General features: G+C 34.3%; 1 protein-coding gene across 1 annotated transcript; it reads left to right on the top strand.

Moving 5' to 3' along the window:
• Nucleotides 1-1503: 1503 nt before the first annotated feature.
• LOC18042565 (NEDD8-conjugating enzyme Ubc12) lies at nt 1504-2318 on the top strand. Its single transcript, XM_024184581.1, has one exon. The coding sequence runs from the start codon at nt 1664-1666 to the stop codon at nt 2213-2215; it is 552 nt and encodes a 183-aa protein (XP_024040349.1). The 5' UTR covers nt 1504-1663; the 3' UTR covers nt 2216-2318.
• The last annotated feature ends 20758 nt before the right edge of the window (nt 2319-23076 follow it).

Below are 23076 nucleotides of genomic sequence, written 5' to 3'. Positions count from 1 at the left end.
TCCCGCCCCGGAAGCTTAGGAAATTGCATTAATACGGTAAAATTAGTCAGTGATATAATGTAGGTCACACCGGTTTGAAATACAATATTTAGGCGTCAATCGAAAAACTTGAGTTAGAGCAATGTCTAACAATATAACTATTCTAAGATGCAGACTTTTGCATTTTACCAGAGAATGATTAAATGTTAGCTAATGCCAGAAACAAAACCGTGTACCTAACAAACAAATCTTCCCTGCAAAATCGGATTTCAATTTCCCTTATTTAATTTATTGTCGCGCTCAATTCTGATGAAATTAAGGTAAAATATAATGAGTTAAGACTTGTTCTAAAGTATTTCTTCACTAACCCATCAATTTTTTGGTTGTCCCAATGGTGGTGATGACTTGAGTATACGACCGCATGTCCAGTGACAGCTACTCTAAATAGTTTACTATAAAACACAACATGAATGAATGTTTTCTTAGAGCTGGGAAATTTTGACGTAACCCGATTATCCAATACAAACACAACATAAATGAATGAATACGGGTCATAAATTTAACATAATTATTAAATAGGCCTAGATTGGGTTTACTCGATTTTTTTTCCGTCTCAAGTTAGGGTTAAAGTTCAACTAAGAAGAGAAGAAAGAAGAGATTGGCAATTAATTTTGGAAGAGATAACAAAAAATGTGAGACAATCATACTCAAAAGTCACCTCAAAATTTATTTTCAGCTGATGTGATATTATTTCCTTACACAATGAAATCAAACTAAATAAATTTGAGCCAAAATCTATTTTCTCGATCGATTTCAAACAATGAATTTTCAGGACCAATAATAATAGAGTATTATTCAGCAATTCATCTCTACGTACAGGCACAATTTCATTTAGATGCCTCTACTTTAACTTACGGCTTTCTTCCATCTGATTTTTGCTTGATATCTAAGATATATTTATATTTTTTCAACTGATTTTCCCTCAAGTATTATCAATTATAATTTTTTAGTGACAAGTCTTTCGTGGCCTCTTTTTACCGCTGTGTGGATTGTGATGGGAACTTCCATGTAGAATTCCTTTCCTAAATACAATCAATCCAACAATTCCCGATGAATTAAATAAAAAAGACTATAAATTAAGGTTATCAATTATATCTTATCAAAGGTAAAATTAAGTTTAATCAGCAATATTTAGAGAATCGTCAACGAAGACATAAATAAAGACAAATAGCTTAGAAAATACTTGTGAAAATGATTTGTATTTTGTTTAATTAATCGTTGGACTGGCCTTTCAATTCCACAATGACTAGTTAATTTTGTTCAAAGAAACGAAATTAAAGCCTTGCCTAATACAATCAATCCAGCAATACCCAATAAATTGATTAAATAAAGATTATAATTAATAATGTTGTTAATTTGTTTTTTTCAAATAGAAGGTTGTATCTTATCGAAGACCATAGTGGGGTGTAGCTGCAACTGCGGAAATAGGGTCCACGTATGACGTATCTGTCATCTGCCACTGCCACTCATTCTCTCTCTCTTCTTTTCTCAAATTCCACAAAACCACCCGATAATCTCTTCTCTTCTCTCGTGGGTTAAATCAATTCATTCATTTCCCCCCCGTCAATTTCTCTGTTTGGTGTTTCTCTTTGCGCAGGTTTTTGCTCAAACAGTTGTAGGAGATATGATTCGACTATTTAAAGTAAAGGAAAAACAGAAAGAAGATGCTGAGAATAACACAGGAGGTACACCTGTTAAAAAGCAATGCGCTGGGGAATTGCGTCTTCACAAAGATATCACTGAGCTGAACCTACCCGAAGCTTGCAAAATATCATTCCCCAACGGCCAGGATGATTTAATGAATTTTGAGGTCTCAATTAAACCTGATGAAGGATATTATCAAAATGGCACATTTGTGTTCTCTTTTGAAGTTCCCCCTATTTATCCACATGACGCACCAAAGGTTAAGTGTAAGACCAAGGTCTACCACCCAAATATTGACTTGGAAGGAAATGTTTGCCTCAATGTCTTACGAGAAGATTGGAAGCCTGTCCTCAACATAAACACTATTATTTATGGATTATATCATCTTTTCACGGAACCAAATCATGAGGACCCCCTTAATCATGATGCTGCTGAATTGTTGAGGGATAGCCCAGCTTGTCTTGAGACAAACGTGAGAATGGCTTTACAAGGTGGGTATATAGGGGACGAATATTTTGAGCCAGTTATGTAGCTTTTGTTCCATAGAACTCAGCGCCAACTGACACAATGTTATTGGTAACTTGAATGCTCGTGGTTTGCACAAGTTATTGAAAGCTTTTAGTACTTTCTATTCATTCCTCTTGTGATCTTAAAATGAGGGTTTAACTCCTGAAAACGCCAACTGTATAACCTACACAAAAGTATACTGATGTTATGCTGTGAGTTGATACGTTAAAAAAAAAAAAACCTAATATATCTTATCGAAGATAAAATTATGTTTAATTAGCAATATTTTGAGAATGGTGCGAACATATAAATAAAGACAAGTAGCTTAGAAAATGCTTGTGAAAATGATTTGTACTTTGTTTAATTAATTGCCCGACTAGCCTTTCAATTCGGTAATGACTAATTAATTTTGTTCAAAGAAATGAAATTAAAGGCTTATCCAATACAATCAATCCAAGAATTCCGGATAAATTGAATAAAAAAGTACCATAATTAAGATTGTCAATTTTCTTTTGTTCATTTGGAACGAAGGTTATCAGGGAATATATCTTGTGGAAGATAAAATTATGCTTAATTAGCTATATTTTGAGAATCGTCCACGAACATTTAAAAAAGACAAACAGCTTAGAAAATGATTGTGAAAATGAATTGTATTTTGTTTGATTAATCGTCCGACTAGCCTTTCAATTCGGGAATGACTAATTAATTTTGTTCAAAGAAAATAAATTAAAGCCTTTCCTAACACAGTCAATCCAACAATTCCCAATAAATTGAATAAAAAAGACTATAATTATAAAGGTTGTCATTTTTTTAATAATATATCTTATTGAAGGTCCGATAAAATTTTGTTTAATCAGAAATATTTTGAGAATCGTCAATATTTTGAGAATCGTCAGCGAACATTGTATGGTGTGTAAACTTATATATAGTCGTATATCATATCAAATCAAAGATCACAACGAGAGTAACACGACGCTGCAAAAATTAGCTCGATCAGAGACCGAACGCGAATTTTTCTGTTCTGAAGCTGACTCGACTCACCGAGTTGAACCAAGTCAAACCAAACCGAACCAAGTCAAGCCGAGGCAAACCAGACCAAGTCGAACCGAGCTGACCCAAGCCACTGAGCCAAGTCAACTAAGCAGAAACGTTGACCGTTTACCATCGTTGACCTTTGACCGGCGTTGACTGTTGATCGAAAATTTACTCGAGTTCCTCCCAAGGTTTTTCAACGTTCCGAATTCATCCGTGCATTCAAAATCTCCATATTCTCGCTCAGTTTGTGAATTATGGTAAATGGTGGCATGATGTCATTCCAAGTTCCACAAGTAAAGGGAAGTAAGTTCGACAATTGGAGTATTAAAATAAAGGCTCTATTGGGTGCACATGACGTGCCCGTATGCTCTTACATATAAATATTTTCTAAGTGTGTAGGTCATTCTTTGTGAGGTTTGTGAGGAATAGCTTGTTAACATATATGTATTCATAATGTTAATTTTAATGATTACAAACAAGATTAAATTTTTAAAGCTCATAATTAATCGATTCATATTAACTGTAAGAGAGAAAATAGTAGATAAGAGAATAAAAAATAATTAATGATATACTATGGGGCTCTGTAATCATTTATTTTGCTACAAATGCCAGAAAATGAAGCCACTTTAACTACAGCGCGGAAAGAGAATTTAAAAGACTTGAAGAAGAAAGAGAATAAAGTAAAGTATCTTATCTTTCAATCATTAGATGAAGATGCTTTTGAAATGATTGTTGGTGCAACCTCCTCAAAAGAAGCATGTGAGAAGCTAGAGACCTCTTACAAAGGAGCGGAGTAAGTTAAGAATGTTCGTCTCCAAACATTACGAGGAGAATTTGAGTCCTTACACATGAAGGCATCAGAGTTAATTTTTGACTACTTTACTCGGGTTGTGACTGTTTCTAATGAATTAAAAAGAAATGACGAGGAGTTAAAAGAGGTAAGGATCATTGAAAAGTTACTTCGATTAGTAGACTCGAAGTTTGACCATATTGTTGTGACAATTGAGGAAACAAAAGATTTAGAAGATATGACGATTGAGCAACTTCAAGGAAGGTTCCAAGCCTATGAAGAAAAACTGAAAAAGAAATAAGGAATCAAAGAACAACTTCTCAAGATGGAAGTCAATCTAAAGAAAATAGAAGAAAGCTCTGACAACAAGAGAAGGCATTATGTTTGAGGTAGAGGTTGAGGACGAGGTAGAGGTCGTGGTCATGGACGAGGTTGGAATTTCAACAACAACTCAAATTATGCCAAAGGAGAAAGCTCAACTAGAGGACGAGGCAGAGGCAATCTAAGATCGAGGTATGATAGATCCCAAGTATAATTCTATAATTGTCAAAAGTTTGGGCATTATGCTTCAGAATGTAGAGCTCCAAGTGCCACAATTGATGAGAGAGTGAATTGTGTTGAAGAGAAAAATGGTGAAGATAGCACCCTTTTACTAGCACGCAATGACACAAGTGGAAGTCAAGAAAATACATGGTATCTTGACACAGGTGCTAGCAATCATATGAGTGGAAATAAAAGCATGTTCGTGGAACTAAATGAATTTTTGAATGGTAGTGTCACTTTTGGAAATGATTCAAAAGTACCAGTAAAGCACAAAGGTAACATTCTTTTGCATGCAAAAGATGATAGCCACCAAATAATTTCGAATGTTTACTATGTGCCCAATATGAAAAGTAACATCCTTAGTTTGTAGTCGTTTTCTAAGAGATGACAAAGGAAATCTAATTACAGAGGTGAAAATGTCGAAGAATTGAATGTTTCCTTTAAATATTCAAAATGATGTTGCAAAATGTCTCAAACCCTGTCACAAAGATCCATCCTGGATTTGACATCTTCAATATAGGCATCTCAACTTTTAAGGACTGAAGCTACTATCCAAGAAGAAGATGATGGTGAAAGGCTTACCATACATCAATCACCCTTATCAACTTTGTGAAGGATGTTTAACTTGGCAAGCAGTTGAGAAAGAGATTTCCAAAGGAGTCAAACTCAAGAGCTCAGAAGCCACTCGAGCTGAGAGTTTTCGCAAGCATTGCCTATGTACATATATTAGACAAAGAAAAGCCAAGCTGGATGACAAAAGTGAGAAGTTCATCTTCATCGGCTATGAAAACAACTCTAAAGGATACAAGCTTTACAATCCAAATAACATGAAGATCGTGATCAGTTGAGATGTAGTTTTTTTATGAAAAAAGAGAATGAGATTTTGGCTCTGGTATGGATGGCTTCAACTTCTTTCCCATAGAAGAAGATGATCATACATAGATAAAACAAGTAGAAGAACAACGAGCTAGCTACTCTACCTATCTCACCAGCATCAACCATACATAGAGATTCACAGCCATCTTTCTTAAATGAAATAACCGAAGAACGTACGAGGAGTCTTCAAGATCTCTATAAGGTAACTAAGAGACATGATAATCTCACTCTTTTTTTCCTCTTTGTTGATTGTAAGCCAGTCAACTTCCAAGAAACTGCACTAGATGAGAAGTAAAGAATTGCAATGGATGAATAAATCAAAGCCAATGTGAAGAATTATACTTGGGAGCTTACTACTCTTCCTAAAGGTCACAAGGCGATCGGTGTCAAATGGGTGTATAAAACGAAAAGAAATGTGAAGGGAGAAATTAAAAAGTACAAGGCGAGGCTAGATGCAAAAGGCCATAGTCAAAAGGCTGGCATAGACTACGACGAGGTATTTGCTCATGTAGCCCGACTTAAAACTATTAAACTTATTATTTCTTGGCTGCTCAGAGCAAATGGAAGATTTTTCAAATGGATATAAAGTCTACTTTCTTGAATGGATTTCTTGAAGAAGAAGTTTACATCGAACAACCATTAGGCTATGTAGTGAAAGGACACGAAGACAAAGATTTGAGATTGAAGAAAGCTCTTTATGAGTTAAAGCAAGCTCCTAGGGCATGAAATAATAGAATTGACAAGTATTTTCAAGAGAACGGCTTCACCAAATGCCCATATGAACATGCTCTCTACGTTAAAGAAAAAGATGGAGACATTTTAATTGTGTGCCTGTATGCGGATGATCTCATCTTCACTGGAAGTGATCAAAGCTTGTTTGAAGAGTTCAAGAGAGTGATGATCAAAGCATTCGAGATGACTGACATCGGACTGATTGCATATTACCTCAGCATTGAAGTCAAGCAAAAGGAAGAAGGGATATTTATCTCCCAAGAAAGCTATGCAAAAGAGATTCTCAAGAAGTTTAAGATGAATGATTGTAAGCCTATAAGCACGCCAATGGAATGCAGAGTCAAGTTATCCAAATACGATGAAGGTGAAGATATAGATCCAACATTTTTTAAAAGTTTGGTCGAAAGCCTACGTTATTTGACATGCATAAGACCAGACATCATTTATGTTGTTGGACTTGTGAGTCAATATATGGAGAATCCAAAGACCACCCATTTAAATCTGCAAAAAGAATCCTTCGCTACATCAAAGGTACAATTAATTTCGGTTTGTTATACTCATTTTCTAATTACTACAAGTGTTGGTGAATTTTAACTCAATTGTTATTGGTGTGAATGTGCAAGTGTACACACAAGTAATAAAGTGATAAGTATTCAAGATCGTCTCCACAGGGATTGATGTTATCATAAATGCTACAACAATCACAAGAGTGTTATCTACCTTAATTTCAAGATGAACAAATTCAAAGTTGTTTACTACCAAAATTGACAATGGTAAGGAAATAAGACAAATAAATGCAGTAATAAAATAAACTAAGTAAATTGCGTGAAAGAATCAATTGAGAATAAGATAGTTGAATGATCAAACTCTCTTCATGGGCTGACTGCTTTTCATCAAATTAATACCAGTTGCTACAGCAATTCCTACAGTACTGGGCAGAATTATTTTGCATCCTCAGTTGTCGCGTGTTGGATTTCGCATACCTTTAAGTATTCTAACAATGACCAGTTGCTATTCTACATGAGGCATTGCATTGTGAACATCCATTCTATCAACCCTACAAGGTGAATGCCTATTTCTAGTTCTTCACAAGTCTTAACTTCAAGTATAGCCCTTATGGGATTCAAGATAAACTTAATCAGGAAACTCAAATTTAGATCAAGTATTACTCTAATAATATCTACTAAGACATGCCCTTTTGCGACTCTATCTTAACTTGAACCATTCAGTGAGTGGTCAACCGAAATAACAGTTATAATGATAACTACTAGAGTAATATGCTACAGCAATTATATAGCAACTCATAAGAACAGTCAAGAACCCATTAGATTATTTTTCACTAAACTACAAACAAGTTTAGTTCATTCTTAGAAAAAAGAAACAAACAACAAACTAATGGCAACGAAGTACATTGGTTCAACCAAAAAGTAGAGAAAAGAACAAGTAAAGAACAATGAAGACTGAATCCAAACAACTCTTTTGGATTCTTTGCTGGTGCAGACTTGGTTCTCTTGACTTCTACTTGTTTTCTTCTTTTTCTTTTCAATTTTCTTCAATGTTACTCCTTGCTGCCGTTCTATGTGTTGCACACCTCTTTTTATACTGAAAATTAAGGTAAGCAAGAGCCTAGGGCGCGCATGAGTCAAATTAGAAAACTGCATATCACAATCCTATAGGTTTCCCGTGCTAAAGTTTCTCTATCGTTGTTCTAGAATTGCTACAGCAATGGCTACTCCAGCAATTGCTCTAGCACTGCACTGTTCCAGATTTTGTTTTACTTCTTTTGTGCCATATTCTTTATCTTTTGTGCCAGCCTATTGCTTCAGCATTCTTTCCCTGAATCATAAGCTTCTGAAAACCTATGATTATGCACACAATTTGATCATAAATTAATTAAATCAAGCAAAACGTATTAGGACGAAACTAAAACGAATGTTTATGCAAAATGTTACAAAAATGCAATAAAAACACATAATTTACCCTCTAAGTGATCTTAATTTAAGTCTAGAATTGTTGTAATAACTCTCATTTCATAGAGTTATCAACAAGCTTGTTGGATATAGTGATAGCGATTGAGGTGGAGATGTAGATGATTGAAAGAGTACCACAGGATTTGTGTTCTTCATGGGAAATACTGCTTTCACATGGATGTCAAAGAAGCAACCGATTCTCACACTATCAACCTGTGAAGCTTAGTATGTAGCTGCCACATCAAGTGTTTGTCACGCAATTTGGCTCATAAATTTACTGAAGGAGTTGGGTTTGCCGCAAGAAGAGCCGAGCAGGATTTATATTGATAACAAATCAGCAATTGTCGTATCCAAGAATCCAGTCTTTCATGATTGAAGCAAATACATAGATACTCGCTATCATTTCATAAGAGAGTGTATTGCAAGAAAAGAAGTGCAAATCAAGTATGTAAAATCACAAGATCAAGCAGCTAATATCTTCACCAAGCCGCTCAAGCAAGAAGACTTCGTAAAATTCAGAAGTTCGGTTGGTGTCACAGGATTAAGTTTAAAGGGTTGTTGGATCATAAACTTGATCCAAGTGTTAGCCTATATGGCTATAATTATTGATTTTGATGATAACAAACCACATGTGTTGGTTAAACAAGATTTATATATTTTTTTTATAATAAGAAGATGATTTTATAGAGTTAAATTGTTTTCCAAGTTATAGACTAAAATGAAAGTATTTTACAATCTTTGATATTGTTTTGAATTTCAAATTTGGACCTATTTGAAAATATTTAAATATTTTGGGCCATTCTATAATTTCACATATTTTGGGACATATCATAATTTTAAAAAGTTTTGGGATTGACAAAGTATTATTTAGAAATTCTAAAATTGGACCTATTTGAAAATTTTCGTAACCTTTTTAGGCCATAATATAGTTTTATAAAGGTTTAGGGTCGAATTATAATTTTAAAAAATAATTCACTGTAGCAGTTAATGTAGCAAGCGGCTAACCGGATGTGACAAGCGGTAGACCGAAGTTCTTTTATTATACACTCTATAAGCTTGTTGATAATGCAGAAGAAGAACAACAAGAAAAAACATCAAATGACAACAAAAAAGATGCATTATATGGAATTCAAGAGGAACATCATGAAGAAACAAATGCAGAGCAAAATGAAGGTAATTCTCAAATACTCCCTAAGGAGTGGAGGTATGTTTCTTCTCACCCTAAGGATGTAATATTAGGAGATCCCTCACAAGTTGTTACAACTAGATCATCTCTTAGGAACACATATGAGCACGCTACATTTATTTTTCAAATTGAACCAAAATCCTTTGCGGATGCAAAAAATGGTGAATCTTTGATTATGGCAATACAAGAGGAATTGAATCAATTTGAGAGAAACAATGTACGAGAATTAGTTCCTAATCCAGAACATCAATCCATCATAGGTACTAAATGGGTATTTAGAAACAAAATGGATGAATCCGGTGTGGTTGTAAGAAATAAAGCTAGTCTGGTGGCTCAAGGTTACAACCAAGAAGAGGGAATTGATTTTGATGAAACATTTGCACCTGTAGTTAGACTAGAATCCATTAGAATGTTCTTAGCTTTTGCATATAATAAAGATTTTATTTTATATCAAATGGATGTCAAGAGTGCTTTCTTAAATGGTTATATTATGGAAGAAATGTATGTGAAACAACCCCCTAGTTTTGAAAATGAAAAATTTTCAGATCATGTGTATAAGTTATTTAAGGCTTTGTATGGACTAAAACAAGCACCTAGAGCATGGTATAATATGCTTAAAAACTTCTTGTTAGATAACGATTTTTCGATGGGAAAAGCAGACACAACTCTATTTGTTAAGCATAAGAACCAAGATATACTTCTCGTTCAAATTTATATTGATGACATTATTTTTTGTTCTACTAATGAATTGTTGTGTAAAGAATTTTCATCTTGTATGAGCAAAGAATTTGAGATGAGTATGATGGGAGAGTTAAAGTACTTCTTTGGACTCCAAATCAAACAAAACGAGGAAGGGATTTTCATAAATCAAGCCAAGTACGTGAAAGATCTACTCAAAAGATTTGGCTATGATAATAGAACGGTAAAAAGCACTCCAATGAGTACTACCATCAAGTTGGACAAAGATGAGAAAGGTAAGGAAGTTGACATCAAGACTTATCGAGGTATGATCAGATCCTTACTCTATTTGACTGCTAGTAGACCTAATATTATGTTCAGTGTATGCTTGTGTGCTAGATTTCAATATTGTCCTAAAGAGTCACACATGCTTGCTGTCAAACGAATTTTTTGATATTTGATTGGCACTATTAATCTTGGACTTTAGCATCCTAGTAATGAGTGTTAGAAAATGCATATTTATAAAGGAGAAAATCGTCATTTTACATTTCAAGCCTTACTAACAACCCTTACTTTTATGTATTTAAGCTTCTTGTAATTTAATTATGTGTGTTTTATTTTAATTAAGTATTTTATGTATTTTAGGGGCATCATAGTCATTTCACAATGAATGAGAGATCAGACAGCAAAACGGACATCACTTTTGAACTCAGGACGGTTGAAAACCTTAGGAGGAGCATAAAAGGAAAATGGCACTGTTCACATGTACGATACTGTCTACGTTACTGTTCACGACACTGTTGACATAGATGGATCGATGATGTGGCATTGACTGATGAGGTGTCACGATCCTGTTGGACTAAAATTCTTATGCACTGTTGATCGATGACGTGGCAGCATATCAGTGGATCAAAAATCTCGCATAAGGTACATGCATTACACAGGATTATTTTCAACCAAACCGCGTCACTGTTCAACCCGGGTCAAACCGTGTTACTGTTCACCCAGGAGTCACAGTAGTTACCAATGCCGATAATGAATTGATACCAACTAGAGTAACTACAGGATGGCGTGTGTGCATTGATTATAGAAAGTTGAATTATGTCACACGTACAAACCATTTTCTTTTACCATTTATCAATCAAATGCTTGATAGATTAGCAAGCCATGAATTTTATTGCTTTCTAGATGGCTACTCAGGATATAATCAGATTCCCATAGCACCAAAAGATTAAGAGAAAACTACTTTCACTTGCTCTTTTGGCACATTTGCATATGGGAGAATGCCATTTGGACTATGTAATGCACCTGCTACATTTCAACAATGCATGTTGAGCATTTTTTTCTTATATGGTTGAACGATTCATTGAAGTCTTTATGGATGATTGTTTTGTCTTTGGTGACTCGTTTGATCAATGCTTACATCATCTAACTCTAGTTCTGCAAAGATGTATCGAGAAGAACTTAGTCTTAAATTGGGAGAAGTGTCATTTTATGGTAAAGCAATGTATTGTTCTCGGTCGCATCATTTCGAGCAAAGGTACTGAGGTTGATAAAGCTAAGGTGGATCTCATTTCTAATCTTCCTCCACCCAAAACAGTCAGAGAAGTAAGATCTTTCCTTGGGCATGCTGGTTTTTATAGACGTTTCATTAAAAAAGTTAGCAAAATTTCTAGACCCTTATGCAATCTACTTGCTAAGGATGTACCTTTTATCTTTAATGATTCATGTCTTGTGGCTTTTGAAAAATTAAAGCAATTGTTGACATCATCACCCATCATTCAGCCCCCAAATTGGAGCTTACCATTTGAATTCATGTGTGATGCATCTGATTATGCAGTAGGAGCAATTTTAGGACATAGAGTTGATCGAATTCCCCAAGTTATTTACTATGCTAGTATGACATTGAATGATGCACAGTTGAACTATTGAACTACTGAAAAAGAAATGCTAGCAGTAGTGTTTGCATTAGAGAAATTTCGATCTTATCTCATTGGTTGTAAAATAATTGTGTTCACGGATCATGCTGCTCTTAAATATCTTCTCACAAAGAAAGATGTAAAAGCTAGACTAATTCGTTAGGTGTTACTTTCACAGGAATTCGACTTGGAATTTAAAGATAATAAAGGCATAGAAAATGTCGTGGCGAACCATCTCCCCCGTCTCCATTTTAACACAATTACAGAATCATTACCAATAATGAGTCATTTCCAGATGAACAATTGATGAGTGTGGAAGTATTACCTTGGTATGCTGAAATAGTTAATTATCTTGTTACAGGTCAACTTTTAGAGCATTGGACCAAGTAAGACAAGGCCAAATTTTTTGCAGAAATAAAGAATTTCTTTTGGGACGACCCGTATTTGTTCAAATATTATGCAGATCAAATTATTAGACGATGTGTCCCAAAAAGTGAAATTCAAAATATGCTTTCATTCTGGCATGAACAAGCTTGTGGAAGTCATTTCAGCACTAAGAAAACAGCGACTAAAGTTTTGTAATGTGGTTTCTATTGGCCAACTATATTTCAAGACGCTTACACTTTTTATTCTTCATGTGATAGGTGTCAACGAATGGGGAGCATTACACGAAAGAACATGATGCCACTAAATCCAATTTTAGTGGTTGAGATTTTTTAGGTATGGGGTATTGACTTCATGGGACCCTTTTCCTCTTCTTTTGGCCATTAATACATATTGGTTGCTGTTGACTATGTATCAAAATGGGTAGAAGCAATTACATGCAGAACCAATGATCACAAGGTGGTGATAGGATTTTTAAAAAGCAACATTGTTTCACACTTTGGACTCCCTCGAGCGATAATCAGTGATGGTGGTGCCCATTTTTGTAACAAAGCATTCAAAGCTCTTTTGACAAAGTATTCAATCACTCACAAAGTGGCGACCCCATATCATCCGCAAACCAGTGGCCAAGTTGAGATCTCCAATCAAGAAATAAAGCACATATTAGAAAAGACGGTGAAGCCGGACAGAAAAGATTGGTCATCAAGACTTGATGATGCATTATGGGCATATAGAACGGCTTTCAAGACCCAAATCAGAAAGTGCTTTTATTCAATTCTCCCTTGCACCTATTCCCAGGTAAGTTACGCTCTCGATGGTCTGGTCCCTTTATTATTCATACTGTTTTTCCACATGAGCCAATTGAAATTAAGGACCCAAAGAACGGTGTCACGTTTAAAGTTAATGGTCAAAGATTAAAGCCATATCTAGAGTACCAACCATATAGAGAGGACATCAAAATAAATTTGGGTGACCCACTAGATTTGAATTGATTTTTTTTCGTTCTTTTCTTTTCGGTGATTTGATTTTTTTTCTTTCTTTTTATTACTCTTTTGCTAATTGAAATTATTTTTGCATAAGTGTGTTTGTTTAACCATTAATTTTTTTATTTCTTATCATTGTTAATCATGAGTACCATACTTAAACCGTTCCTCCTAAACATTCTTAAACCACTTTAACGTGTAAAATCTCATCTCAAAAGGCAGATTTGATTTTGTAAGACACATCATATTTGGGCCCTGCAACCACAAGAGTTAGTACTGGTGACAAAAGAAAATCAAATTGTACCAGTGAGCGTTGAGGACTCACCACCGGAGGAGAAAGAAGAAACCAACCCAAGAGATTATGTTCCCAAAGCTCCATTTCCTTAGAGGTTAGCTAAAGGAAAGAAGAGAAAATCCACAGGTGAGATTCTTGAAATCTTCAAACAGGTAAGTGTTAACATCCCTTTACTTAATGCTATAAAACAAGTTTCATCCTATGCCAAGTTTCTTAAAGACCTTTGTACTAAAAAAAGAAACATTCACGTTTAAAAGAAGGCATTTTTGACAGAAAACGTTAGTTCTATACTCCAACATAAAATTCCTCTAAAATGCAAAGACCTAGGCTCCTCTACTATCTCATGTAGTATAGGGAACCACACAATTGAGAATGCTTTGTTGGATTTAGGAGCTAGTGTAAATTTGTTGCCTTACTCTGTATTCGTGAAACTTGGACTGGGAGAATTACACCCAACTCCAATGGTGTTGCAGCTTGCAGATCGGTCCACAAAAATACCTCATGGTATTGTGGAGGACGTGCTTATTCAAGTCGACGAGTTTTATTTTCCTGTTGATTTCATTATAATTGACACTCAACCAATACATGATTCAAGGAAGCATATCCCCATTATTTTAGGCCGACCTTTCTTGGCAACTGTGGATGCTCACATTCAATGCAGGACTGGAAATATACAGTTGTCCTTCGGCAACATGACTATGGAGCTAAACATTTTCAACATTGCCAAACAACCTCACAATGCAGATGATGAAATTGTTGATGTGGATTTAATAGAAACAATAGTTGATAATACTTTTCTTTCAAATCTTAGTGATGATCCTTTATAAACATATTTAACTCATTTTGGTTTGGATTTTGATATTGACAGATCGATCGATAAGGTCAACGCCCTACTTGACTCAGCACCATCCATGGACACTAATAAATGGAAGTCAAGAGTTGAACAACTAGCACCATCATAATAGAAACTCATCCCATCATCAGAATCACCACTGAAACTCGAGCTCAAACCATTACCCAACACTTTGGAATATGCATTTTTGGGACAAGAAAGTACTCTACCGGTAATCATCTCATCGTCCCTAAATATCGAACAAAAAGGTAAGTTGTTGGATGTTTTAAAAGAGCACAAATGAGCATTAGGATGGACCATAGCAGACATAAAAGGTATAAACTCAGTAGACTGCATGCATTACATTCACCTTGAAGAAAATGCTAAATCTACTAGGAAAATGCAACGTCGGTTAAATCCTAATATGAAAGAAGTTGTTAGAACTGAAGTCCTTAACCTATTAGACGCAGGTATCATTTACCCAATTTCTGATAGTTCATGGGTCAGTCTTGTACAAGTTGTCCCTAAAAAGTCAGGAGTCACAGTAGTTACCAATGCCGATAATGAATTGATACCAACTAGAGTAACTACAGGATGGCGTGTGTGCATTGATTATAGAAAGTTGAATTATGTCACACGTACAAACCATTTTCTTTTACCATTTATCAATCAAATGCTTGATAGATTAGCAAGCCATGAATTTTATTGCTTTCTAGATGGCTACTCAGGATATAATCAGATTCTCATAGCACCAAAAGATCAAGAGAAAACTACTTTCACTTGCCCTTTTGGCACATTTGCATATAGGAGAATGTCATTTGGACTATGCAATGCACCTGCTACATTTCAATAATGCATGTTGAGTATTTTTTTCTGATATGGTTGAACAATTCCTTGAAGTCTTTATGGATGATTTTTTTATCTTTGGTGACTCGTTTGATCAATGTTTACATCATCTAACTCTAGTTCTGCAGAGATGTATAGAGAAGAACTTAGTCTTAAATTGGGAGAAGTGTCATTTTATGGTAAAGCAAGGTATTGTTCTCGGTCGCATCATTTCAAGAAAAGGTATTGAGGTTGACAAAGCCAAGGTGGATCTCATTTCTAATCTTTCTCCACCCAAAATAGTCAGAGAAGTAAGATCTTTCCTTGGGCATGCTAGTTTTTATAGACGTTTCATTAAAAATTTTAGCAAAATTTCTAGACCCTTATGCAATCTACTTGCTAAGGATGTACCTTTTATCTTTAATGATTCATGTCTTGTGGCTTTTGAAAAATTAAAGCAATTGTTAATATCATCACCCATCATTCAGCCCCCAAATTGGAGCTTACCATTTGAATTCATTATGCAGTAGGAGCAGTTTTAGGACATAGAGTTGATCGAATTCCCCAAGTTATTTACTATGCTAGTATGACATTGAATGATGCACAGTTGAACTATTGAACTACTGAAAAAGAAATGCTAGCAGTAGTGTTTGCATTAGAGAAATTTCGATCTTATCTCATTGGTTGTAAAATAATTGTGTTCAATTCTCCATTGCACCTATTCCCAGGTAAGTTACGCTCTCGATGGTCTGGTCCCTTTATTGTTCATACTGTTTTTCCACATGGGCCAATTGAAATTAAGGACCCAAAGAACAGTGTCACGTTTAAAGTTAATGGTCAAAGATTAAAGCCATATCTAGAGTACCAACCATATAGAGAGGACATCGAAATAAATTTGGGTGACCCACTAAATTTGAATTGATTTTTTTTTCATTCTTTTCTTTTCGGTGATTTGATTTTTTTCTTTCTTTTTATTACTCTTTTGCTGATTGAAATTATTTTTGCATAAGTGTGTTTGTTTAACCATTAAGTTTTTTGTTTCTTATCATTGTTAATCATGAGTACCATACTTAAACCGTTCCTCCTAAACATTCTTAAACCACTTTAACGTGTAAAATCTCATCTCAAAAGGCAGATTTGATTTTGTAAGACACATCATATTTGGGTTCTGCAACCACAAGAGTTAGTATCCTATGTTAAGGGTTTAGAAAGCCAACTCAGAGACATTAAGAGAAGTGTTTACGACATCCAGTTGGAGCTTGAGGTAAATTCAATAAGAGGATGATTTTAATTTTCTTTGTGTGTTTTAATTTGTTTTTCTGTTTGTGTGCTTTAGTTTGTTACCCCAGTGAAGTGGCGGATAACGGTACTCCGTGACAATCAAGTCGGTTACTTCAGTTTCCCATAATAACTGATATTCTGAGACGAAGGTATGGATAGAAACGAGATTCTAGCGAAGCTTCACAAGCGATTTCCTTCACTTCCTTATAATGCCCTCCTTACAATCTATAAAGCCCAGTTCAAACGCATGCGATTGCTCATGAGGAATAACATACATGCTGACATCCGTTGGTTAATCGAGGCTAAAGTATGATTGGCAGGTGAGTTACCTCCAAAATTTATTGCATATATGCCTGGTTGAGGTAAAGGAAATTATGGAAGAAAACGAAGAGCTCGAAGAATTTCTGTTGCTTGTCATAAGTGTGCCAGAATGGGTTGCGATAAAAACCTATGTTCTTTAGGAATGATGTCTGATAACAGGGAAAATAAGAGCATGCACAATATAGTCTCGGGAATCTGACTATAAGCGACCATGTTTGCCAGTTTATAAGGAAACTGGATGGGAAGCCTATCCTCGACCCATAGCGGGCGTTCAAGCCGTTTCTTGACGTAAAACCAAAGGAAGATGTGAGCCATAGTCGCAACTACCTGTAAATATCCTTTTATTTCACTGTTATTTTATTTCACTGTTATTTTATCTTTTCCATTATTGTCTTAACAATTTTATTTTATCATTATTTCTTTTTCTTTTATTTGACACTGACATGCCACCTCATACACAGTTGTGACCCACTGTCACCAAGATTCTTAAATATGACTTTTTGTTAAGCACTCATAAATTGTTTTTGAGAAATATTCCAATTGCAGCTACTCTCAATAGACAATTCAAGAACATTTGTGTGCTTTCTAGATTTAGCTATGGCAAACATAAAGAGTTCGTTGAGGCAGCCATAAATCTTGGTCGAAGCGTAGCAGAGAGAAAATTACACTTGGTGTATGTAGGAGGTAACCGAGGGTTATCAAAATTGGTCTCAGAAGCTGCTTTTGTCAGAGGAAGCCAAGTGTTAGGTATCATTCCAAGAGCCCTAAAACTTTTGGGCAGTTTGTCTGACCCATCGACTGGAGAAGAGTTAGTCATCTTAGGCATGTAAGAAAGAATAACTGAAATGCTTAATCATGTTGATGCTTTTATTTTCCTTTTAGGAGATCTTGCAACACTAGAGGCACTTATCACACTACCATCTTGGGCCCATCTGTACATTCACCAAAAACCCATCGGTTTGTTAAATGTCAATAAATTTTATGATGGTTTCATCGCATTTCTTAACCATGCAATAAAAAACTACTTCATTCCTTCCAATGCGAAAAAACTTTTTATTTGTGCTCACACTGCTAATGAGCTACTTGATCTGTTACAAGCTTATAGACTAGAGCTAGACCCCTGGACCTTTGTGTTAGAGCGTCCAAATAATGATGGTAACAGTAGCCGCAGTAAGAAGTACAAATTAGATTTAACTCTCCGCCTATAAATATTTTCTTCTCTGTTGCACCACCCAAGTGAAGTCTTCTAAACTCTACTTCTTTCCTTTAAAACATTGAGGACAATGTTTCGTTCTGGTTGGGAGGAGAGAATAGTCGATAATTGTGGAATCTTGGTTAAGTTTTTACTGATTTTTTGTTGTAAAAACTAACTATTGCTAACTTTTTGTGGTGAAGATGGCTGAATATGGAGTGTAGTGACTCTAGAAACGCATCTTCATTGTTTGAAACAAAATACAAAAAAAAATTCAGACATTTTCTTTTTCTTTATTATGTTTTGATGTTCATTTTTCTTCTTCTTTTTAATTTCTCCTTTATAAATATACATTTTCAATTTTTTTTAGCCGAAGATGGCTGAATATGGAGTGTAGTGCCTCTAGAAACGCATCTTCTTAAGCTAAAAAAAAAAAACCATTTTCGTTTTCTATCTTTTTTTAATTAGTTTTTCTGCATCATTTTCACATTTCTGCATCCATATTTTCCTTTCATGTTTAGAATAGGTTGGGGGTTAGGATGTTGTTTAAAAAAAAAATTATGTGATTTGTTTTAACATTGGATGACATTATTAATTTCAAATTTTAGTATTTGTATTATCTTTGGTCTTAAGTGATGTTACGCTATGTTTGCTACTTTACATGTTGATGTCGGAGACAAATATGAGTTGCTTGAAGGAATGAACATGTCATAATAAGTACCAAGTGAGTTTTTGAGCCTATTATTTTTCTTGGAGAGTAATCCTTTTGCCCATTCTTTATACAACTTAGCAGTTTATTATTTTATACACGATCTCTAGATTTCTTTTGAGTTAACCCTTAAAAAAATTGTAAAATTAAAAAAAAAAGAAAAAAATGTGTGCTGCTACATTTGGAGGCCCATTTAGCTAGTAGATATGGAAGATTATTTATAGCCCTAAAAGACGATGGAAATGCCATCTTTGATCCGTTTGAGTTTTTCTAGCCATCTCTTTTATGAAATATCCATAGTTAACCCTTTTGAGCCTTTTAAAAACAAAAAAAAATTTCTTTGTCAAACTTATCATTTTGACCCACTCCAATTTGGAGTATTACCCAATATCTTACATGTTTCATCACCTATTTATGTTTGAGAAAATGTAAATAATTATTTTGTTAAGTGAAGTTGTGCCAAACAAAAAAAAAAAGAAAAAAAGAAGAAAAAAATTGTTGTTTAAAAAAAACAATAATAGGTGAAATCTACCTTGCAACTCCTACAAAAAAAAAATTCTACATTTTTCTCAAACATACACTTTGTTTTCCTTATTTTCCCTCCTTTGTTGGCCATGTCCTTAGCCTACGTTACGTCCTAATAAAAGTCCTTCTTGATTTTAGAGAACTATAGTCTGAAGTAGAAGCTAGTTATATGGGCTAAAAAGATGTAGTGGTGCATAAAAAAATAATAAATAAATAAATTGGGTTGACTAGCGTTTTTATTTGACTTGAGATTGTATTATTTCTAAACTGAGGGCATATTTCTTTCATCTTAGTGAGAGCATGTGATATCACTTCTTTATTATTTTCTCTCAATTACCATTTATTGGATTGACTATTTTTATTAGGTTTAATTTCTTTGTGAGAGTGTCACTACTTCCAGTGAGATTTTGGGGTTTGACATGTCATTCTTGAAAGTAGCTATGACAAAGTCTACTGGGCTGATTCATGTGGATGGTTGATGTGGGTGTGATGTTTCTTTATACAGGAGATAATGCTTATACTTTTATTTGATTACTATCATTAGTTTGATTGAATAAACATGATTGTTAAAAAAAAAATCATTTAGGATTTGAATTTTTTTTTCGCTTTATTTGCTAAGGACCAGCAATAAGCTGGTTGGGGGGTGTGTTGAGTGTTAGAAAATGCATATTTATAAGGGAGAAAATCGTTATTTTACATTTCAAGCCTTACTAACAACCCTTACTTTTATGTATTTAAGCTTCTTGTAATTTAATTATGTGTGTTTTATTTTAATTAAGTATTTATGTATTTTAGGGGCATCATAGTCATTTCACAATGAACGAGATATCAGACGGCAAAACGGACATCACTTTTGAACTCAGGACGGTCGAAAACCTTAGGAGGAGCATAAAAGGAAAAATGGCACTGTTCACATGTACGGTACTGTCTACGTTACTGTTCACGACACTGTTCACATAGACGGATCGATGACGTGGCATTGATCGATGATGTGGCATTGACTAATGAGGTGCCACGATCCTGTTGGACTAAAATTCGTATGCACTGTTGATTGATGACATGGCAGCATATCAGTGGACCAAAAATCTCACGTACGGTACATGCATTACATAGGATTATTTTCAACCAAACCGCGTCACTGCTCAACCCAAGTCAAACTGTGTTATTGTTCACCCACGTGGTCAAACCGCGTGCTGTTGACTGATGACGTGGCGCAATCCTGAGCGTCCAAACTGTTTTTAATCCGATGGCCACGATTTACTCAATGTATCTATAAAAAGGGGGCCTCCCCCCCCCTCCCTAATTTGATATCTCTGAATCCATTTTTGGACTGAATTTTCTGTAATTTCTTCTCCATCTTGTATTTTCTACGTATTTTAATAAATTCTCATTTTGCCCCTAGTTCAATTATGAGTAGCTAATTTTCTTTCAAGCTTGGGTTGTAGGTGAAGTCTCAACATGTGTCATGGGCTTTATTTGGTAAATTTATTTTCTCTTTCCCTCTAGTTTTTGTGGATGTTTTGACTTCTCGTCGACAAATAATAATAATCTTGTTTAGTACCGCCTTGGTTTCACCTGGTTCCCTAATACAAGGTTATCATTATTTGGCACGATAAGCCCTTAGCACCATATTGATTAGAGTGTGGTTCATGAGGTGTGGATTCCCCCCTCATGATTTAATTGGTATTAATAATGAATATTTAGTCCATGGTGCATGTTGATACGGATCCAGATACCCAAGTGCATCTAGTGCTAAATCTGAAACTCATGTACAATAATTGTTTGAAAATTTTAATGGTATATACATGGAAAACGGAAATGATATAGTTAACAGAGATGATGTAGTTAACAATGTCAGTAATATATAGCACTATTATCTAATGAACTTAATGAACTATCATTTTTAAGTACAACTATTGATAAAAGGCAAGTCTCCATGGTTCTTAATAGCTTACCACCATCATGGATTCGATTGTTATATCTTTAAATTTTTCAAGTCTCAAGTTTTGATATGGACAAGTTAGCACCAATTTTGGCGCTAGAACAAGAAAGAAAGAATTACCAAAACACTCAAATTTGATGATGGAGAATTCTTCTAAGCCTTCTGAGTAGTTCAAGAACCAAGAGAAAGGAAAGAAGAAAACTAAGAAAGGTAAGTGGCTGCAAAAATTTTAAAAAAAAATGAATGTTTGAATGTGACCAAGTTGGACATTTCAAGAAAGATTGCCTAAAGATAAAAAAGATTGAAAATGTTGAGCAACAAATGAAAAAGCTTGCTCTTACTATCCTAGAAGCTTTGATAATGGAGCTTAATTTGAATGATTAGTGGATAGACTCTAGAACTACCTGTCATGTGGCAAGATCTAAAGATGGCTTCCTCACATTCAAAGAGCTAGCACCTAAAACACATCAATTATTTATGAGAAATAATACATACAATGTTGTGATAGGTTTTGGGTGTTACAAAATACGTAATCACAAGTCTAACATTATAATAAATGATATATTGTATGCGCCAAGTGTTAGGTGCAATCTTATGTTTGTACCTAAGATAAATAAAGGATTTGAAGTTTGGTTCAAGTCTAAAAAAGTGATCGTTGGAAGAAAGCATCAAGTTTGTGTAAGAGGTGGTAAGATAGACGGCATGTATTGTGTTACAATTGACGATGGTAATAAAATAATTAATTCTTCTTACGTGCATGAGTCTAAGTTTAATAAAACTAATTTATATGTTTAACATCTTAGATTAGGGCATATTAATAAAGATAAAATAAAAAAGAATGCATGAAAGAGGTATAATACATAACACCTGGATACATATTTTAAAATATGTCACCTTGCATATAAGGAAAGTTGTCTACGAAGTCATTTACTAAACATTGGATTACCATATATATATATTACTCAAGATATGGGTATGTCTACTTTATTCAACATAAATCTGAGGTACTAGAAAATTTCAAAGAATATAAAAAGGAAGTAGAAACTTAATTGGATAGAAAAATCAAAACTTTAAATAGTGATCAAGGTAACGAATGTACTTTAATTTTTTTGTAAAAACATGGCATAAAATATTTGAATACAATGTCTTATACGCTTCAACAAAATGACATTGCTAAAAGAAGAAATATGAAATTAATGGAAATGGCAAGATCTATGATATCCTATTCTGATTTACCATTAGCTTTTTGGGGAGACACTCTTAGTAGAATAATGTATATTTTAAATAGAGTCACCATAAAGTCCAAAATATTAGTCTCTTATGACACTAGAAAACTGGTAATAGATGATAGACTGTTTGTGACAGATTCTGGGTAAATTGGTTTATATCATAAAAATATGATGGACTTGTGACAAACTTTGCACTCTATCATGGATTAATGATGGTTTTGTAATGAACTATTTTCTATCACAGATTAATGATGGTTTTATGATAGAATTATTTTTTTAATCATTGATTAAAGATAGTTTTGTGATAAAATTATTTTTTATCATGAATTAATGATAGTTTTACAACAAAATTATTACTTATCACGGCTTACTTTCAATATGAACCCAAAATGGGAATGATTGTTGATGTTTACTTGCTACGATAGAAATAAGAATGAGAATGAATATGTTTTTCAGAGCAGACTTGATTTTTTGGGGGAAAGGAATCAAGTTCTCATTCCTTGAACTCCTCATTTTACCCCATCCAAATTTCACAATTTTACTTTTGTCTTCAATCAAAATATTATTAGATCATATTATATTACTACATTTATTATTATTCTTATTATTCTTTTTTTTAATTGTTGTTGATAATAATAA

This window comes from Citrus clementina, unplaced genomic scaffold (assembly GCF_000493195.1).
Source record: "Citrus clementina cultivar Clemenules unplaced genomic scaffold, Citrus_clementina_v1.0 scaffold_5, whole genome shotgun sequence".
In the NCBI taxonomy this organism is placed as follows: Eukaryota; Viridiplantae; Streptophyta; class Magnoliopsida; order Sapindales; family Rutaceae; genus Citrus; species Citrus x clementina.
Note: the sequence above shows the minus strand (reverse complement) of the source record. Positions and strands in the feature narration are given on the sequence as shown.